The following is a 20,523-nucleotide window of genomic DNA, read 5'->3' as shown; positions in this document are numbered from 1 at the left end:
TTCTAAGAATTTGGCACATGTGTTTAATACTTGATTATTTAACATTTTTCCATTTTTATCGGATCCAACAACTTTATTTGTTTACTTTATTTGCGACCTTAAATGTATTCATATTATTATTATTATGCACTTTAGTTTTGAAAAGTGAGTGTAACGTATCTGCTACCCCATCAGATGAGTATTTGGTTATCTCAACAGCGAGTGTCTGGTTTTGCTCAACTGAAATGCACCTGTTTACGAGTTCATATGTGAAATTCGCAAGGAATTCTCACAGACTGACAGTGAAACGACGAAAGAGCTCAAGAAACTACGAGGAGCACAAAGGAAACTGCTCAGACAGAGGAAAAGCGCATTCCGCGCACCGATGGTCTCTCTCAGATCACCCTATCAGGTGCAAAACCAATGACAGGTTTCCACCCACCACCAACCCAAAACCCCTCAGTGCGCTCCAGCCCTCTTCGGCACACAGACAGACAGACAGTCCCGTCCCATCACCCAGCGCTCTTCCAGGATTTGCCACGGGTCTGAGCTCCTTTAATGTAAAACTACTTGGATAATAGTGAAGCACCATCTAAAGAAGATACTTATCACCCTAACTCATCTACCCTGACAACTTGGACTTGTTGGGAAAGTTTTCCCTCTTCAAACAATGAACACGGGAAGCTTGGAATGATCAACGTAAGGTGTGCACTATCCGGTGTCCTCGGCAGGTACGAACGGAATTTATCTTTTTTATATCGCATACTGGATCAAGAATAAGCACGAAAGGTCGCGGATTGTTCACCGAGGAGGAGACACCCCGCGTCAGTCTTTTTCAATTCAATCTTTGCGCGCTTTGGCGAGAGAGCGCAGGGCGCGCGGATCGCGGAGGAACGGAGGGACCACAGGGAAGACATTGATTTGCGTTTATTAAGATCTTTTTCAAACAAGAAACAGCCTCATGCTGCTTCCAGCGGCACATTTACTCGTCCTGCATCTCTCTTTCCCCTGGGATTGCACATCTCCTCCGGGATTTTGTGTGTGAGACACTGGCGCGGCTCCGCGCGCCACTTACTGGAGCGGCAAACGCTGGAAACAGGTGTATTTGAACAAGATGTCTGTCCTGCCGTCAAGGTTCATCTACGTGTAAGGAATATTCTTAATAGTCTCTTTGATTCACTTTGAGTTCGTGCATTCTTGCCAATAGAAGTCGCTCAAAGCCAGGTTTAAGATGTACTACTATATTTTTATCTGGTGTAATTGCTTGTGATTCACCCCTCCTTACTTCCATCCTGTGTCTCTCCCCCTCTCTCGCTCTTTCTCTCTCCCTTTCATTCTCTCTCTTTCTCTTTCCAGGTGTTTACATTTACTGGTCCTCTACTTCCAGTTGCAGGTAAGTCTGGCTGTTTCACTGTCATCATGAATCTGGATTAAGGGAGGGATTATGAGGATGTGCCACCGGTGCGCAAACACAAAGCTTGTTTCGTTTGTTGTCTTAAGGTTTTTGAAAACAGAGGCATGGGAAATCTACAGAGCCTGTAAAATTAAAAAAAGGGCCTTTGGATTTGTTGGTGGTCTTGCCAGAGGAATTGCATCTCTTTGATTGCATACTTCCCTCCCAATAGTTAGTAAACTCATGCTTTGACTGATTTAATTCTGAGTACAAAAATAAACAATTTGTGCATTTAACTTTCTGTCTGTCTATCTATCTATCTATCTATCTATCTATCTATCTATCTATCTATCTATCTATCTATCTATCTATCTATCTATCTATCTATCTATCTATCTATCTATAAATAAATATATGGAACAAAAATGAAATCTAAGGCAGCTAAGTGACCAAACAAATCGTATTTCCTTTTAAAAGCTATTAAGGTAAGACTAGCTGCAATCTCGGGCTCTTTTTCAGGAAGGTGACTAATTCAGCCAACAAATAAGTAATTAGATATGTGCAGTTCTTCAAATCCGTCTTTACTGACAGATGTACATACCTCACAAGGCGACGACGGCTTAATAAAGGCTTTTTTTTTGTCCTGGCAAATGGGTCAGGGCATTGTGATTATAAAACTTGTATCAGAATGTTATAATAAAAGGGGGCGATAACCCCTCCAACCAAGAACAAAAGCCACTGGTTTGAAGAAAATGAGACCCATGTTGGTTATATAATTGCGTGCGTTCAGTTTTGTTCCAAAGCAGTTGGCACAAACAAGGATTTAGTGTGGCACATTATGCTTTCTGAGTCTGTGATGACATGATAGACAGAGTATCACCTGCTTCTCCTGCTAACCTTCACTGTTGTTATAGGTTCTCCCTGAGAAAACAAACACAGTTGTTATTAAGGAGATGCAGTGAAAGACGGGGCGATAAGCACAGTTTAAGTGCCGTTGTTTCCTGAGATGTATCCTGCTCAGAGAGTGGTGTCTGCAGATAGGGCCTATCTGACATGCAAGAGTGGCTCGGCTTCTTAGCTGGGACGGGGTCGGGCTTTTGAAATCGCAGTGAGATCAGTTTGCCTAGGTTTGCTTTGAAGGGAATCGGGCGGCATGATAAAAATGTTTGGCCGTGGCTGGCTCTCTGCATAGGCTTGCCCTCTGCCTTCTCGCTCCCGTCCGTATACACAACTGTCTACAAAACACATCTCTGTGTTTGACTAGATTGCCAGATTTCAGAGATAAATCCTTCCGACTCTGAGGACAGGCTGTGTGTGCGCATGAGTTGCTTATGTATGTGTTATTGCAAGCAAAAATGAAACCTGGTTTCTGTATGCATTTCTTAAAAATAAAAGTTTTTGCTGGAATGCCATAAAATAGCCATTTTGGGTTCCAAAGTATACCTTTCAGTGAAAATGTTTGTATTGATGTTAAATGTTCTTAATGGGACCAACGATGGACATAAAGCTTCATTTTTAAGATACAACGTGTGATAGCTTCTGTTTGAATGTGATTCATGGATTCAAATAATGTAACAATGACTAAAATAAATTCTGTTTATTTTGCTAGAAAGATTTTGGATGAAGGTAGATGACCAACTTGAACTAATAATAATTGTTAATTGTTTTTTAACGCGAACATAACTCTCAACTACGTTGTGAAATGCCTTTGGGTTTGTTTAACCCCTTATTGCATGTGTCCACTGCAGTGATCAGATCTTTAAAAGTTGTTTTTAACCATTCATGATCTTTGACTTTTTTCATAATTCTATATGACTGTCCTCTTTATGTCATTGTGTTTTTATTTATTGTTGCATACATTTGTAGACATTTATTAGTAAATATACACTGAATTTTTTTTAATAATCAAATACTTTTATTTATCAAAAATGACAGTAATGTTACAAAAGTTCACAAAATGTACAAAAAATGTTCTTGAGCAGTAAATCAGCAGATTAGAATGATTTCTGAAGGATCATGTGACACTGAAGACTGGCGTATAATGCTGAAAACACAGCTTTGCATCACAGGGATAAATTATATTTGACAATACATTACAATAGAAAACAGATATTTTAAAATGTTATAATATTTCACAATATCACTGCTTTCACTGTATATTTGAGCAACTAAATGCAGTCTTGGTGAGCATAAAAGACTGAAAAAATATTTAAAAAAGAAAAAAAACCTTTGTTAAAAGAATCTGTTTTGCTTTGGATTGAATAATTCCTGCATTAATGGGTTACTGTTGGCAGTTGTGTCATGTTGACGTGTTTCTAAGCAGTCCTGCATTTAGCGTGTATCTCAATGGAAGTTTCTTTCTCAACTCTGTTGAATAGATTGGTCTTTATTTGTACCGTGAGCTGCGTGTTTCCCCTTGTGCTCTCTAAATGTCATTAATTAGCTGAGGTTAAAATAACATGGAGTGGAAGCATGTAATGTGAGTGTAATTAACCACCTGAGAGAAGCCACATAAAAGCTCATTACAGGATAATTACCCCTCGTTTCAGCCCGAGAGAGTAGTCTTGGCTGGGACGGGGATTCCAGGGCTTTTAGAGGTATATGTTTTCCTCACATATGGAAGGAGGACAGAAGAGGAGGAGGAAAGATAGAGGCTTTTGGATGAGAAGTGGATTGGTGATTTTTGTATAAAGCCTCGGGTGAGTGTGAATGTGAGTGACAGGAGAGGCCATGGCAAGCTGCATTGTATTTTATTATGTTAGTGCTTTAGTGTGTGTGTGTGTGTCAGTGCAACAGTTGTGTACATGTACTTCCCATACTTACAGGTGTGTATGTGTGATTTATGAGTGTGATTCTTACCTTAGGCAGATATTTGTTTGATGATAGAGTTAGATCTTTCAGGTGGATAATTGCTGGAGACTTGCTAGTGGAAATTGAAAACTTCACTTCTCGTTGTAGCTCCAGGCTCAGAATATTCAGATGTTTTATTTAGAGAGAGAGAGAGAGAGAGAGAGAGAGAGAGAGAGAGAGAGAGAGAGAGAGAGAGAGAGAGAGAGAGAGAGAGAGAGACCAAAACATGCAGGAATCACTGTGATCGCCATAGCGTTTTTAAATCAAGAAATTCTTACTTTATAACTCACAATTGCAAGTTTATATCTCACAGTTCTGAGAAAAAAAGTAAGAATTGTGAGATAGGAAGTCACAATTACCTTTTTTATTTCTTATTCTGTGGCAGAAACAAGCTTCCATAAATAAATGCAGCCTTGCTTTAGCTTAAGAGTTTGGTTTAGCTTCTTTCAAAAACATAAAAAAATCTTAACGACCTCAACTTTTAACCTAATGTTTGTATATTTAAATGAACATTGTTTTGAATAAAAAATAAAAAAATGCATTTGTAATTTAATTATTCATGCATTAATTGGCTGAATTGATTTTGGCAGTTGTGTCATGTTGACTTTCATCACATTAATGTGGTTTAATGTTAACTTTAAAATGCATGCAGTTGTACAACTGAATCAAGAAATAGATCAACCCTTTTTGTTGTTGCTGATTCTAGGAATCTCACCAGAGTTCCGCCGACTTCCGGTTCTACATCGAGAACCACACTCGAGACGAAGTGAGTCGGAAGCAGGTACGGATATATCAGCTCTACAGCCGAACCACTGGGAAACATGTGCAGATCCTGGGCAAGAAGATCAACGCCAATGGAGACGATGGGGGCAAGTACGGTACGGGAGTGTTCCTGTGCTCTCAGATGAATCAAAAGAACCTTTATCATTTGACTCCGTTTCTATTCTGCTGTTAGGCAGAACGATTTAAAGGGATAGTTCAGCCAAATATGAAACTTCTGTCATCATTTATTCAGACTCACGTCATTTCAACCCGGTTTGACTTTCCCAGCTAACATTGAACGTTCTCAGAACTTTGGCAAACATTCTGGCAAGATTCTCTCAGAGTCATGAGCAAACATTCTTCAAGTAACATTAATAGAACCAATTCACATTTATCTGGTCTTTAATAATGTTCTCAAAATGTTAGCACAAAAATATTATTTATACATCATTCATGGAATGTTTTTTTTTTCCTGAAACTTTTTAGTTGGACATTCATTTAATTTTTTTATTGCAAGGTTGTGAATTGGAATTTGGGAAATCAGAATATTGTCTTAAAATGGATTGCACGACCCAATACTTATTGAAATATTGTCAAATTCATATCGGAATGTTGTTTTGCATGTAAACATAGTCATTGAGTCATTGACCGAATCAGTCAGAATCATGAACGGATCTCTCAGAGATCATGCAAGGACCTTTAAGAGTTAGATTTCATTCACTTTCAAATATAGTCGCAGGATATTCATTAGAAATTAAACATGATAAAAGTCATACAGGTTTGACCAGACATGAGGGTGAGTAAATGATGAAAGAATCAAATAATTTTTTTTTTAGGAGAACTAAACTCTCTTTAACTCATTTTTTTTTTTTTAAATTTATGTTTTCGAGTCTCTGGCTGTGTGCGTGCTTGAATCTGTTTGAATCTGAGAATCATGTATAGCTTCAGAATCATTAAAGCTGCCTCTTGCTTTTTAATTTACTAAATACTTTGGCTAATTTTTATAATGCTTTCTACAAACACAAAGTGTGTAGTTCTCTCAGCTCCATTTAACAAATTGTACCATGTTTAAATACCATATTTCCCCCGATCAGCATTCCATCTGGGCCTGCTAATATCATATCTAAGATGAACTTCTTCTCTTTAACATCCAACCTGAACCGTTATTAATCAAAACGTATCAAAGTATAAACAAAACAAAAACCGCAGAACTGATGGGCAGCGTGCCCCAGCGGTACTAGTGTGAGAACAGAAACTCTGTGTGAAGATAAACACACTGAATGCTGCACTTAACTTTGCCGACTGATACAAGCATGTTTATATTCAGTCTTGTGCACGTTTGTGTCAGTCAGAGCTGTTCAGCATAAAGATTCCACAACAGACACGACTCCAGAAACCTTTAGTCCTGGATTCCTGTACCTGCATAATACCGTTTCTCATACAGAAACCCTGGGGATTCTGACGGGAGAATCAAGATTAATACATTTTGATGGCATAGTTCACCTACAAATTACAATTGTCATCATTTACTAACCTACAAGTTGGTCCAAACGTGTAAGACTTTTAACTTTATTAAGTCAGTATTCACTTAAAATCTTGATATCAACCTGGAGATTTTGCACATGAATGAGAAAAGTAATGATGCCTGATTCGTGAATGAATCATACAGATTTTAAACAACATGAGGGGGAGTAAATGATCACAGATATCCCATTTTCATTCATTTAGAATTTGATTGATGGTTAATTTGGTTAGTCACTGAGTTGGGTTCATATTTGTGTTTTGATGGTTAGGGTTGTGTTCTGATTGCAGTAAGTCTTACAACAACTCTTCAAATGTCTGTGCCATTAAACTCTGTGTTATTATGGTAACACTTTAGTATAGGGTCCAATTCTTACTATTAACTAGTTGCTTATCAGCATGCATATTACTAGGATATTGGCTGTTTATTAGTACTTATAAAGTACATATTAATGCCTTATTCTGCATGTCCATATTCTAGATCTCTAATCCTACCCAATACCTAAACTTAACAACTACCTTACTAACTTTTAAAAAGAAGTAATTAGGCGGTTATTAAGCCAAAAGTCGTAGTTAACAATTAGTTAATAGTGAGAATTGGATCCTAAACTAAAGCGACTGTTATTATTATTCAGGTATTTTTCTTCAAACTGGCCATGACAGAAGTTGACCTAAATGAAAAGAGGTACCATAGAAGCAGACATTTTTATACTTATGCCTGCTATAGTGCCCCTTGTGGCAGTGTTGAGAATGCAGTCTGTAGTTGCGTCGTACCAGGGATTGTGAGTTAATGAAAAGTTGAATTAATAATTAGAATAGAAAAGAATAATTAATGAAATCATAAAAATGGAAAATTAAAATAAATAAATAATTTTAAATAATTAAAAAACAAACCATCACCAAATGTGATGTGACCATCACCCAACATCGTAGAATTGTCAAAATATGTTACATTAATGAGATATTAGCTTAAATTCTCTGGGGTACTTCAAATAAATATGTTAAGTCAAAGGAGTTTGGCTAAAGAATAAGTTTGGGTATCTGTTGTGTATATTTAAACACAGAAGCGGCAACGACGGCATGTGAAATTGAGCTTGTATGGCTATTTGTGTTTTCAGCCTTAATGTTCAGCATTGAGTATCTATTTATTTATGGCAATGTTGATAATGTTCACTATATATTTATTCATAGTTGAATAAGTTAAAGCTGATGTTTTGGTAAAGAAAAAGCTTTTGTTTTGATGTTAAAATAGGGTCTAGTAAGTATTTATGGCAATGATGGTAGTGTTCTTTATTCAGGAAGTATTTATAGCAATGTTAGTTATTGTTCGTCATGTTTTGAACTGGCCCTAACAACCGTAAGCGTTCACAGCAGTTCTAGCTGTTGTTTACTGCTTAAATGTGTCAGTGTGTGGTTAAGCAGTGCAGCGTTGGCTGAGTTGTTCCTCTGTACCTGTGTTAGCATGAGAGGAGGCAGATCCAGGTAAAACCCCACACCTGGCACCTGTGAACTCCATGACACACACACACACACACACACACACACACACACACACACACACACACACACACACTCACACACACACACACACACACACACACACACACACACACACACACACACACACACACACACACACACACACACACACACACACACACACACACACACACACACACACACTCTCTCTCTCTCTCTCTCTCTCTCTCTCTCTCTCTCTCTCTCTCTCTCTCTCTCTCTCTCTCTCTCTCTCTCTCTCTCTCTCTCTCTCTCTCTCTCTCTCTCTCTCTCTCTCTCTCTCTCTCTCTCTCTCTGCTGTCCTGTCAAAGTTATTATGAAAAGTATTTGAAATATTTGTAAACTAAAGTAGAGCAGAGAATATGTTCAAATCATGCCCCAATTCTGAGCTGCTATTTAAGAGTCAAATTGAGTTAAGATTTTCAGATTTATGAGCATTTATGCACATTTATACTACCATTTGGTACACCAAGTTTTTAAAGAGATTAATACTGTTGTTCAGCAAGGATGCGTAAAATTGAGGAAAAGTGACGGTAAAGAAGTTTATAATGTTACAATTAAATGCTGTTCTTTTGAACTTTCTATTCATCAAAGAATCCTAAAAACACGTTTCACAGTTTCCACAACAATATTAATCAGCAATGAACCATTTTCAACATTGATAATAATAATAAATGTTTCTTGAGCAGCAAATCAGCATATTAGAATAATTTTTGAAGGATCATGAAAACTGGAGTAATAATGCTGTAAATTCAGCTTTGACCACAGGAATAAATTACATTTGAATATTGTAATTTTACAATATTCCACAATATTACGGTTTTACTGTATTTTTTGATCAAATAAATGCAGCCTTGGAGAGCAGAAGAGACTTTAAAAAAAACGTTGTTACGGAAGTAAAATGGCTGGCTTCACATTAACTTTAACAGACAGTTTTCTGGAAAATGAAAACAACCCTATATTTGAACACTGACATGAGGCACACAGTGCTGGATCAGATCGTACACTCGTATGGCTCATTTATCAGCAAACACTCGCCTTCCCAGAAACATCTCAAAAATGTCTTCGGTTTCACCCCTGTTTGACTTTCACATTACTGTTGACATCTGTGCTTTAATATTAATAAGCTACACCAGTAAGAAATCTGCTGATGCACATATGGACTTCTTTGAACATTACATTTTTAGGTACAGGGTTCATTTAAATACAGGAATCTTTCAGGCATATCTTTTAAAACGCCATGTTCTTGTGAAGGGCTCTGCTCTGAGGAGGATCTTTCCCACCCTCATTTGATCTCAAGTGCCCAGCCTGGATTAGTCGTTCCTCTCATGTTGCCCTGGGCTGTTTTCGAAGGGGACAGTTTTGGTGTTGCTCTCTAAGCCTCTCTGCTTTGAGCACCTTTGAATAGCCCAGTGTGTTAAACAAATGGATCATCCTAACTTTTTGATTGAGTGAGCATGAACTAAAGGCAAGTGGAAACCCAATCCCTGGGGATCTGAACTGCTCCAAGGAGTTTGGCAGATTGCTTCCCCCCGAGAGAGGGGACCTTTAACAAAGGTGCTTACAGAGCGAGTGAGCGAGAGAGAGAGAGAGAGAGAGAGAGAGAGAGAGAGAGAGAGAGAGAGAGAGAGAGAGAGAGAGCAAAAGAGAGAGAGAGAGAGAGAGAGAGAGAGAGAGAGAGAGAGAGAGAGAGAGAGAGAGAGAGAGAGAGAGAGAGAGAGAGAGAGTTTGGTGCTTTAGTAGTTGTGAGGGAGCTATGATGAATCATTGTTTTTCTTTTTTTACACTATAAAACATTTGACAACATTATTGTGAACACATATTCACAATATATACACATATTATTTCATGTACCAAATACTGCTTGAAAATGCATTGAATGTCTATATATAGTATATATCCTGTACTATGTGAATAACGCTTCTTCTGAATAATACTATACTGAATGATACGGTTTCTCTTGTACATCTACATAAAATAAATTACAACAGCTATCCCACTGATGAGTGGGAAAAAAAGGCCCAGGTCATTTTTCACTGCAGAATTTTAAAAAAAAGAAACAAAGAAATTATATTTTGTATATATAATTATTGACCATTACGACTGTTTGTATATTGACAATATTTTCAATGCAAAAATGGATACTTTATACATTTTTTTATGACAACAATGTTTAAATACTTTAAATAATATTTCAATAAAAAATACATAAATATTTTAAATATGTTTTGGCTTTATGGTCAAAAGAATTTGTGTGAAATGTGCTTAAATTTCATGACAATAATGTCATAAAAATATTTAAATATAGATACAGTATATTGAAAATATAACTCAGGTGTGTTCTTGAAGGATATTTTAAAAAATCACATTGTCTTCATGAACTTTGTGTAAACTGTGTTTTATTTTTACCTGCAGCTCTACTTGTTGTGGAAACAGAGACATTCGGGAGTCACATTCGAATAAAAGGGAAAGAGAGTGGATACTACATCTGCATGAACAAGAACGGCAAAATTATTGGAAAGGTATGTTTACTCAACTGGTTTGGATTATAATCTGATAGAATGTGATTTGCTGTTCAGACCGTCATGCAAACAACAGGGCCGATTTTTTATTTATTTGGGCCACATTAACTGTGATGTGAATGTAACGAGAAAGTGTTTTTGGTTTCTGTTTGTATGCATTTGATTTACTCATGAGCTGATGTATTGTTGCATCAATATAATTACCTGTGTTTTGCATGTTTAGCATGTTAACTTGATGCATGAGCCATGTATACACTGCTACTGCAACCAACTCCTGATGTTACATAGTGGACAGAGGTGGAAAGTAACGAATTACATTTACTCGCGTTACGTAATTGAGGCGCTTTTTTTGTGTACTTCTACTTTTTTAAGTAGTTTTTAAAATCTGTAATTTTACTTTTACTTAAGTACGTTTTGTTTGAAGTATTGTACTTCGCTACATTTGAAATCATATCCGTTACTGAGTAAAAAATAATAATACAAGGGAGAAAAAAAAAATCACACTCCGGAAACTACTGCATTGATTGAAGGGCGGGAGAACAAACACGCAAAAAAGGTGACGCAGACCCAGCTGAAGCTGAAAGCGAAGCACCCTCGAATTTTTATGACGCGAATTATGGTCAGTATGGAAATACTTTGGATGTAGAAAAGTGTGGTTGTCCTCGAGGATAGATATCCAATTTGCAAAAATATGGAGACAAAGTGGCTGCAAAAGGAGGATACATATGACACCATCCCTCCTGCAGATAAAGGTATGTCCGATTATAACGTAAGGCCGAATGATTTCATGCGAATGATTCGTGATGCAGAGGGAATCCCGGAATCCAGTCATGAAAATGGAATTTACATAACGCAGAAGATGTCACGTAAAACACGCAAAATGATGGATGGATGAATACATGGAAAGTAGAACTGTGCAATAAATCCAATCGCGACATTGTCTGTGAATATTTAAGCGCAATAATACTGCTATGTAAATATATAACCTGCTTGTTCTGCGTTTCTGTGAATCGGTGTGAATGAGCTGCTCCACTTTGTCTACTACATACTCAAGTACGCGTGGTGTTTTCAGCGTCTCAAACAATTTGAGTATATGATGAATACATGAATATTTCCAGAGCTGTGCTGAGAGAACGCCTAATGAGCATTTTCATCATTTTATTTGAGAAAAACCATTGTCAAATAGGGTTACACTTTGAAACAGGTCTTCACTACAACCCGTCAAAATAAAAGTTTGGTTTAACTAGGAGAAATTATGACAGAAATATATTACTATTGTAGGCATACAATAGAACTTACTTCTCAAAATAATAATAATAATAACAACAATAATAATACAATTTATTTAAACATTAATTAAGGCATATATTTTATGTCCATGGTTTAATTTAGTAAATCTGTTTTTTGCAGCCCCCCCCCCCCCCGCCCAAAAAAGGACACAAGTTTAAATTTTCATTTGATTGCCACCGTTTTTGATAATATATTTGGATTAAATCATAAAAAGAAACTTTAATTTTCTGAATAAAATACATTTCATAGGACTATATTATTCTTAAAAAAATTAATAAATTATTAATGTTAAAAATGATTTGTTAATCTAATTCATTATCAATTATTGAATTTAATTGATTAGACATGTTCTATTGAAATTTTAATAAACAAAACAAACAAATGGTTTCAAGTTTGTTATAACAAAAGCATTTGTTCAACCCCAAAAAAACGTTTTTCTTTAATTTAACTGTCATTTTAACTGATTATAATAATAATAACCATAATTTAATAATACCGTTTATTTAATAATTGATTAATTCTGTAAACCGTGATATTTTCTGAGATGTTATCATACTCTAAAAATCCCATACCATTACAACTCTACACGGGAGAGCCCCCCACCCCACCCCACCCCATCCCACCCCCCACTGTTCACCCACCCCCCCCACTGTTAAAAAAGTAACTCAGTAACTTTTACTTGAGTAAATTTTAAATGAGCTACTTTTTACTTTTACTCGAGTAGATTTTTAGACCGGTAATTTTACTTGTACTTAAGTAAAATTTCATTGAAGTAGTAGTACTTTTACTTGAGTAGAATATTTTATTACTCTTTCCACCTCTGATAGTGGAGCCAGTCAACACATATTTTTATACCATCTATTTAAACAAAAATGAAATATTGAGGCTGCTGTTTGAACTTAAAATTGTCCCTTTTTCCAAGTTCTTGTAACTGCCATACCACAAACAATTCTAAGTGGAAAGACCAACACCCCCTAAATTTGCCATGAATAGGACATTACGTGCTTCACTGGCTTGTTTTGAACTGGTTCTGAGTTGAAGGGCACAATTATTGTGTCTTGTTGGGAAAGAGGCTAGTCATTCTTCAAAAAAACACGCTTTGTAAGACACGTATCTGTCCTGTCATACAACAGTTTTGTAGCAGATGTGTGAACTGAAGATCAGTTTTAATCAAACTTTAAAATCGTTTCGCCCAGCCGAGAGAACCAATGAAATGTGATTTTTTGAAGGTTCTCTTGTTCTTCAAACCACATTGGGATATTCAGCGTAAAATCACTACTGATAATGACATATGGTGTGTTTAGTTTCTTATGCTGAATTTGAGACTCATATATTGTAAAATCATCATAGGATGTTTTCTATATTTTTCTTCACTCAATGGATCATTGAGATATAGTTCTGTATGGTTATTAATCGCTCTATAGGGTACTTGATTAATCATAACATTTTTCAGTCAAATATTGTTACCAGGTAACTTCCTAAATACCTTTGCTAGTTTCTCTTCCTACTGTGTCTTGAAAAACATTACGCTCTTTTTAGTTTTACATAATATATTAGAAGTTAAATAAATTCCTATATGTCCATTATTTAATTATTTGGTAAACCATTATCATCATTATTATTTGTGTTTAAGGCTCCTTCAGACTGGAATAACTTTCCTTCAAATATATGATCTTTAACATCATTTCACATATTTAAAAATAGTTTGTCTTCTTATTTTGAACTAAATTGTTGATGTTCCAGATGATACTAACTTATATACAATTTACAAGTCACTATATTCTTTGTTTTTCCTGGCAAGTATTTGCTCACAGCCTCTGTGTGGCTATCTAGTGGTTGTATTTACCTAACGCCGCCTTCACACTGGCAGTTGAAATCAGCTCCGATACGGCTTGAAACGACCGGAAGTCATTAATTTCCTATGGAGATTCGCAGACCACATGCGAATGGGTCCGAAACGGGTCCGACCGAGTGCGGTGCGAAGAAAATCGTGTCCGTTGGTCATCCGGATGCGTTCAAAAAATTGAACTCTTGCGAAAAGCTACGGACGGTTCCTATCCGACAATTCCAGCGGAAGTTAGCGTTGCTATGATACTGATAAACAAACCTGAATTCTTATCGTTATAAAATCATTATTTATTTTATTAAAAGTTAAGTTGTCATGTCATTTTTTATTTTCATGATTTGCTAACGTTATTAGGGCAGTTATTACAATTAAATTGTAGGCAGACATCGGACTAAATGTGATATAGTGGTATAAATTATACCACTATATCACATTTTTTTTGCCTACCTGACATGTCAACGCCCTGAGCAACTTTACTCACACAGCAGCCTTCCTATTAATATCTCTATAGCCCTCATCAGAGAGATCATACAGAACTGACAGAATCAACCTTTCTAATCTCTCCGCCATTTTTGTTCTACCCGCTTCCGACGCTTTTCACTGTGTAGTACGACGTCCGTTGGGGGCGTATTGCGTATTACGGAGCTGATTTCAACTGCCAGTGTGAAGGCGGCGTAAATACTTATCTTCGGATGTTTTTTGTTTTTTTGTCTTTTTTTTTTGTCATCTTTGTGGTAGTGTGTTGATTGTGATATTGTTTATGTCTTATTATTGTAATGTGTTTGATTTGTCCCTTGTTCTGTATTGTATTGTATATTAGGACCCCCTTCGAAAACGAGATGGTTCATCTCAAGGGGTTTATCCTATTCAATAAACTTATATATATATATTAATTTTATTATTTTATTTTAATTTAATTGTTTTTTTTTTCATTTCATTTCATTTTAGGGGATCCAACAGACCATTTGAGGGGTTATTTTAATAAATGGGCTGTTTTCTGACATTTGGTCTTTTCCTCTCTCCTCAGCCCAATGGGAATAACCAGGAGTGCGTCTTCGTGGAGGAATATTTGGAGAACAACTACACGGCGCTGGTGTCAGCCAAGTACAAAGGCTGGTATTTGGGTTTCAATCGAAAGGGTCGACCCAAAAAAGGCTCCAAGACCACGCAGACGCAGCAGGAAGTGCATTTCATGAAGCGCCACCCCAAAGGAAAAGTGGACCCTCTGGAGGAGTTCCGTTTCACGACGGTAACCAAACGGACACGAAGGGCGCGACGTTTAAAAACTAACCCTAAAACGAACTGAGTCGGTGAGGATGAGTACGCACCGCTCCCCGAGGACTCTACGTACTTCTTGCCTTACAAACACCTTAATCTTATCCGAAACAGGAGAAGGAAGAGGACACAAATAAACAATTGCTACGGAAAAAAGACAAGAAGCTTAAAAAAGTTCAAAGATGTTTTATTTTTATATTTCAGAAGCGTTGAGTTTCTCCCAGCAGTTGAATGTGGGTCTTTTTTGAAATGTAATATTGGTGTCTGTTATTTTATTTATACTGGATTAACTAAGGATGACCTATAAGGAACTAGTGTCTCCTGCTTTGACACGTTTCCTGATAAAACTCTGGAATAGCAACGAGAGCAAACCGCACCGCCTGGGAAACCTTTTTTATTTTCATTTGTGTTGCCCCTGAGAACAAGGATCCAATATTTTCCACTGGAATGGGCTGTCATGGAGACGCAACGAGAGAGTGATAACAAGCTCATATGTGACCTTTGCAGGCCTCTATAGGTAAACGTGAAGCTTTGAGTGCAATATTTTGAAGAGCCGTGTCGGATGCTTTTCTCATCTGAGCGGACTCCAGGCCTTCTCGTGGGCCTAACGTGCAGAACGCTTTGATATTTTTTTTGATATTCTGTGATTCAGCTTAGATCAACATGCTTTTCACTAGCTAGATATCAGCATTAGCTGTGGTAATAGTGTGTGTGAGAACCAAGAGACGGAAAGCCGGAATACGTTTTTCGGGAATTGCATATGTGCTGATGATGCCGTCACCCTGTGTCCTTTCTAAAATTTAGCTACCAAAACATGCATAATATCCAAGTATGATGCATTGCTCTTAATGTCCCTGATGCTCTTTTAAGTGTGGGATTTTGACTACTTCCAGGTCATTAAGCCAATGAAATCGGTCCACCTGGCAATCAGTCATGTTCTTTGTATTCTAGAACACTTGCTCTCAGTTCTAGAACGTTGGAGACGCAGGTGCACAGAGGAAATCCCTTCTGCAGACGCTGGACTCCAGCCACTGTTGGTGCGGTCGACTCTCCATATGGGTATAGCTGTAGTATTCACACGTCTATATACTCATCGTCTGTCAGACGTTACTAACAATCATGACACACGTACGATTAAAAAAATGTATGCAAAAATAATAATTTTATTACTATTATAAAATATTTATTGCCTTTCTCTGTAAATATGACTTGATGAATTTATTTGACCTCTGTTAATAATAATAAAAAAGAGGACTATATATGGAAAATGAATAAATGTTATCAGACTGTTTTTATGGTGTTCAGAAATGTGGATGTATGACTACAAATATTGCAGTGATAGAGACTCGATTTTATTTCTGTTATCTGACTTTAGTCTCTTCTTTCCACAACTCTTGCTCCTTTAGACCTATGCAGTATGATTTCATAATCAAATGTGTAAGTCAAAAGACTCCTATCAGTCTAATGTGTTATGGAAAATGAGACTAATTCACTCTCTGAGGTGTGCATAGTTTAGAAACAACTGTCAAACTGTCAGGTTTTATATTAGCTTTTAATATCACAGATGCATCAAAACCAACATTGACATTTAGATATTCAACATTTTGATTCAAATTCGATATTGGATCCTATAAATCTTTAAATACTTCAAGGATTAGTTTACCCAAAAATGAAATTTCTGTCATCATCTACTCACCCTCATGTCGTGCCAAACCTGTAAGACTTTTTTCATCTTTGAAACACATTTTTTGAAGATATTAGTAATAAAATCTGAGAGCTTTCTGTCCCTCCATCGAATGCTACGCAACTCCCACTTTGTTGCTTAAAAAAGTTCATAGAAAAGATCATACAACTAATCCATAGGAACGATTTAGTCCAAGTGCGGAAACTCAAACGTGCTGCGTAACACGAGAAGGAACCTCATTGGTTCTTTCAGAAGCTCAAACGTGCTGTTTAACACGAGAGTGAACCTCATTGGTTCTCGCATGTCAAGCGAACATGCTTGAGCTTCTGTTTACCACAACTGATGTGTGAGATGATGAAAGTTTATATGTGAATAAAAGCCTAAATTAAATCTGGTCATTGTATAAAGTGATTGGGTCTCTTCAGAAATTTTGGACTAAACCGCTCTTCCAAAAATCCGCTCGACTAAAATTCTTATGGATTAGTTTTACAATCTCTTTATGAACTTTTTGAAGCATCAAAATGGTAGTTGCAGAGCTGTCAATGGAGGGACAGAAATCGCTCAGATTTTATATAGAAAAAAATCATAATTTGTGTTCCAAAGATGAACAAAAGTCTTAACGGTTTGGAACAACATGAGGGTGAGTAATTAAAGACAGAATTTTAATTTGTGGGTGAACTAACCCTTATAATACATACATTCTGGAATTTTATTTGCTTGTTGCAATCGTTGTTCCTGTGTATTTCCAGATAACTCTTGCATTCCCTTCATCTTCACAAGCACAAACTCTGTCAGCACAATCTCCAGATACATAACGCTGGAATCTATAGACACCGAGACAGTGAGAGAGAGAGCAACCGGGATGCTAAACATTCACATTCATTGCCATGATAAATATTGTTTGAAGGCATGATTAACTGGCGTGATTAACTCATTAACTGACTCTCACATGAGATTGACCAATAGCAAACCACAACCTCCAATCAATTCCCCATAGACAAAATTAAGTCCCGCCTTACATTTACTCTTGTTTGAGAAGCTATTTCATTATAGGGAAGACTAAAAAGACTATCACAACTTCCGTTTTTATACCGACTTTAGGATAAAACTCAAGGCCCAAGACTTGAAAGAAAAAAGCTTTGGGAGAAGATGGGTCTTGAAATACGTTAAACAGACCAACATGCTGGTATCTGACGTCTACATTCCCTTCATGACATAATGTGCCTTTTTTACACACCGTGTGTAAATATGTTCTTGATGGCCGTAACTAGTAGGCATCCGGAGCGTGCTAAACGCAGAGCGAGGGAGTTGGCTTTTGACGCAGCGGTTACGGTAGACAATTCACCATAGGACACTAGACGAAGAGGTGAATTGCACTCTGCAAGTTAAAGACACGATCCAGAAAATGTGTCATGGGGAAGTTATGAGGCGTTTAAAGACAGTGAAAAGTTTCTCAGACAACATGGGGATTCAAGGATCATTTAGATTCAAGGTTATATCAACAGAGCCCCTCCTCGCCTTTACATATTACCGCTTTTATGAAATCAATTAGAACCGAAGGGAGTGAAGGAATGCTCAAAGAGAATGTTCGGAAAGGTATTAAGGTCAATGGAACTATTCCTTTTCCAAATGGATTTCCAAAACTTCTGGTATGAAACCTTGTTCTGGGAGAAATTACTTCTGTGGATGACAGCGAGCTCATTAGACAGTCTGCATGAGCCACTAGAGAGAATTTATTCTAATTCTCGATGTGTCAATAACAGACTCGAAGGTGAAAGCGAGAGCTCTCAAGCAAAAACCGCTGTCAGAATGGTGGTACATTTTTTAAACGCTGTAACTCTCCCCCTCCGTGTGTCTCAAAAGCTCTTAGGAGTCTTCTTTTGGCAAAGCTCTGAGACTTCGCTCTCCCTTTAAAAAGGAGGATCAGGAATGTAGGGTAAGATGTCTCATAATGTTGTGTTCTGGAATGATGTTTACAGCAGTAGTCAAGCTGAAAGATGGCCGGTTTGAGGGAAAAATGCCTTTTGTTTAACTTCTCACTGATGTTATCAGACGCCGCCACCTACAGCGCGGGGAGACCTGGGGATGTCAGCTGATTTAGATGTCTGACGGATTGTCTTTCTTTTCCCTTATTCCTTCCTTTAGGCTGAATAATAGCAGGCCATATTTTTTTTAGATGGGTGTCCCCTCCAAGCTTGAATTACTCGGGCCAGACTGATCTGAGAAGATCCTCAAGCTTGCGCAAACAGGAGTCTGTCCGAATCTGATGATGTTTAATGCAGCGCTGCTGTTTTGGGTTTGCTTTGACTCAAACCCCATTTTTTCAACACACATTTTTGGTGATTGGGTGAGTAGGAGGGCCGATGTAAGAGGTGATAAGACTTAAAAATGTTTTAAAGTTTCTAAATATGTACACATTACAACAACCTCACGGCACCACACATTCTACATGTCCACAGAAAAATCTTTGTTTTTCTCTCTCATTCTCTGAATAAATGACAAAGAGCTCTAGAAATTACTACTAATTACCACTCACTGACTATAGCCAGTATACTTTATTAGGCACCTTGCTTCCTTCAGAACTGTCTTAACTCTTCATGGCACATATTCAACAAGGTGCTGGAAATATCCTCAGGGATTTTGGTCCATATTGTCATGATAGCATCACACAGATATGTCGGCTGCACATCCATGATGTGAATCTCCCGTTCCACCACATCCCAAAGCTGCTCTCCTGGACTGAGATCTGATGATTTGAGCTTTGTGACTGGAAGAAGCCATCAGAAGATGGGTACACTGTCATGAAGAGATCGACATGGTCAGCAACAATACTCAGGTGGGCTAACTGTTGACATAAGGCAGGATCCATGATTTCATGTTTTTTACAGTTCTTCTGTTGTCCAATTTTGATGAGCCTGTGTGAATTGTAGCCTCAGTTTGCTGTTGGTCTTCTGCTGCTGTTGTTCATCTGCTTTAAGGTTGGATGTGTTGAGCGTTCAGAGGTGCTCTTCTGCAGACCTCAGTTATAACAAGCGGTTATTTGAGTTACTGTTGCCTTTCTATCAGCTCGAACATGTCTGACCATTCTGAATCACCTTTCTTTCCCATTCTGATGCTCAGATTGAACTTCAGCAGATCATCTTGTCCATGTCTACATGCCAAAATGCATTGAGTTGCTGTCATGTGATTGGCTGATTAGATGTTGACTTTAACAAGCAGTTGAACAGGTGTGCCTAAAGTGGCTAGTGAGTGTATATTACTGGGTTTATGTTTTTACAAATGTTTTCAATCCCAATTAAATGCTGCTCTTTTCAACACTTTATACATCAAAGAATCCTGAAAAAAATTTTTGTCATGGTTTCCACTTTCCACCAAAAGCAACAGTATCGGTTTCAACATTGGTTATAAGGAAGTTTTCTTGAGCACCAAATCAGAATGTCATCATGAAAAAATCTACCAACCCTAAACTTTTGAACAGTAGTGTATACTGTATATTTTGACATTTGATTTTGAATATGAAAGTTAGAGAACGGTTTAACTCCGGACTCTTGCACGCTTCCCTGCTTTGCCTTAACCTTTGATCAGTGTAGCATGACCCTGGATTTGACCGAACATGTTGAAATGAATCATACAATCTCTCTGTAGTCGCTCCTTTCAGGCTCCTTTCAGAACTAACCGCAACGGCCGACAGCTATTCTTAGGCAAAAGAAGTGCTGACTCCATCATGGACGACTCCAGCAGTGCATGACTGTCTAGGACACTACTTTTGTTCTCTTTTAGTTGACCAGTCTTTCGCCTTTTAAAAATATTGTACCCTTGGGTCAGCTTTTGGTAAAAGCCATAAATATGGGTCAAGTTTTCCATGAGTGCCAGTCAGCACTTG

The 20,523-nt window shown here is 37.5% G+C and overlaps 1 protein-coding gene across 2 annotated transcripts; it reads left to right on the top strand.

Moving 5' to 3' along the window:
• Positions 1-334: 334 nt before the first annotated feature.
• fgf24 (fibroblast growth factor 24) lies at positions 335-16,232 on the top strand. 2 transcript variants are annotated; one of them, XM_077247399.1, is made up of 5 exons: positions 335-1,125; positions 1,336-1,372; positions 4,929-5,100; positions 10,439-10,545; positions 14,709-16,232. In XM_077247399.1, the coding sequence occupies exons 1-5, from the start codon at positions 1,094-1,096 to the stop codon at positions 14,985-14,987; spliced, it is 627 nt and encodes a 208-aa protein (XP_077103514.1). In that variant the 5' UTR covers positions 335-1,093; the 3' UTR covers positions 14,988-16,232. The 2 variants fall into 2 exon arrangements, with proteins under 2 accessions (XP_077103514.1, XP_077103515.1); XM_077247400.1 differs by having other exon boundaries at positions 426-1,125; positions 4,929-5,091.
• The last annotated feature ends 4,291 nt before the right edge of the window (positions 16,233-20,523 follow it).

The sequence above is a fragment of the Siphateles boraxobius genome, unplaced genomic scaffold, assembly GCF_051911475.1.
Source record: "Siphateles boraxobius isolate OS27281-9 unplaced genomic scaffold, OSU_SipBor_1 3, whole genome shotgun sequence".
NCBI lineage: Eukaryota > Metazoa > Chordata > Actinopteri > Cypriniformes > Leuciscidae > Siphateles > Siphateles boraxobius.
This window is presented reverse-complemented; position numbering and strand designations above follow the sequence as displayed.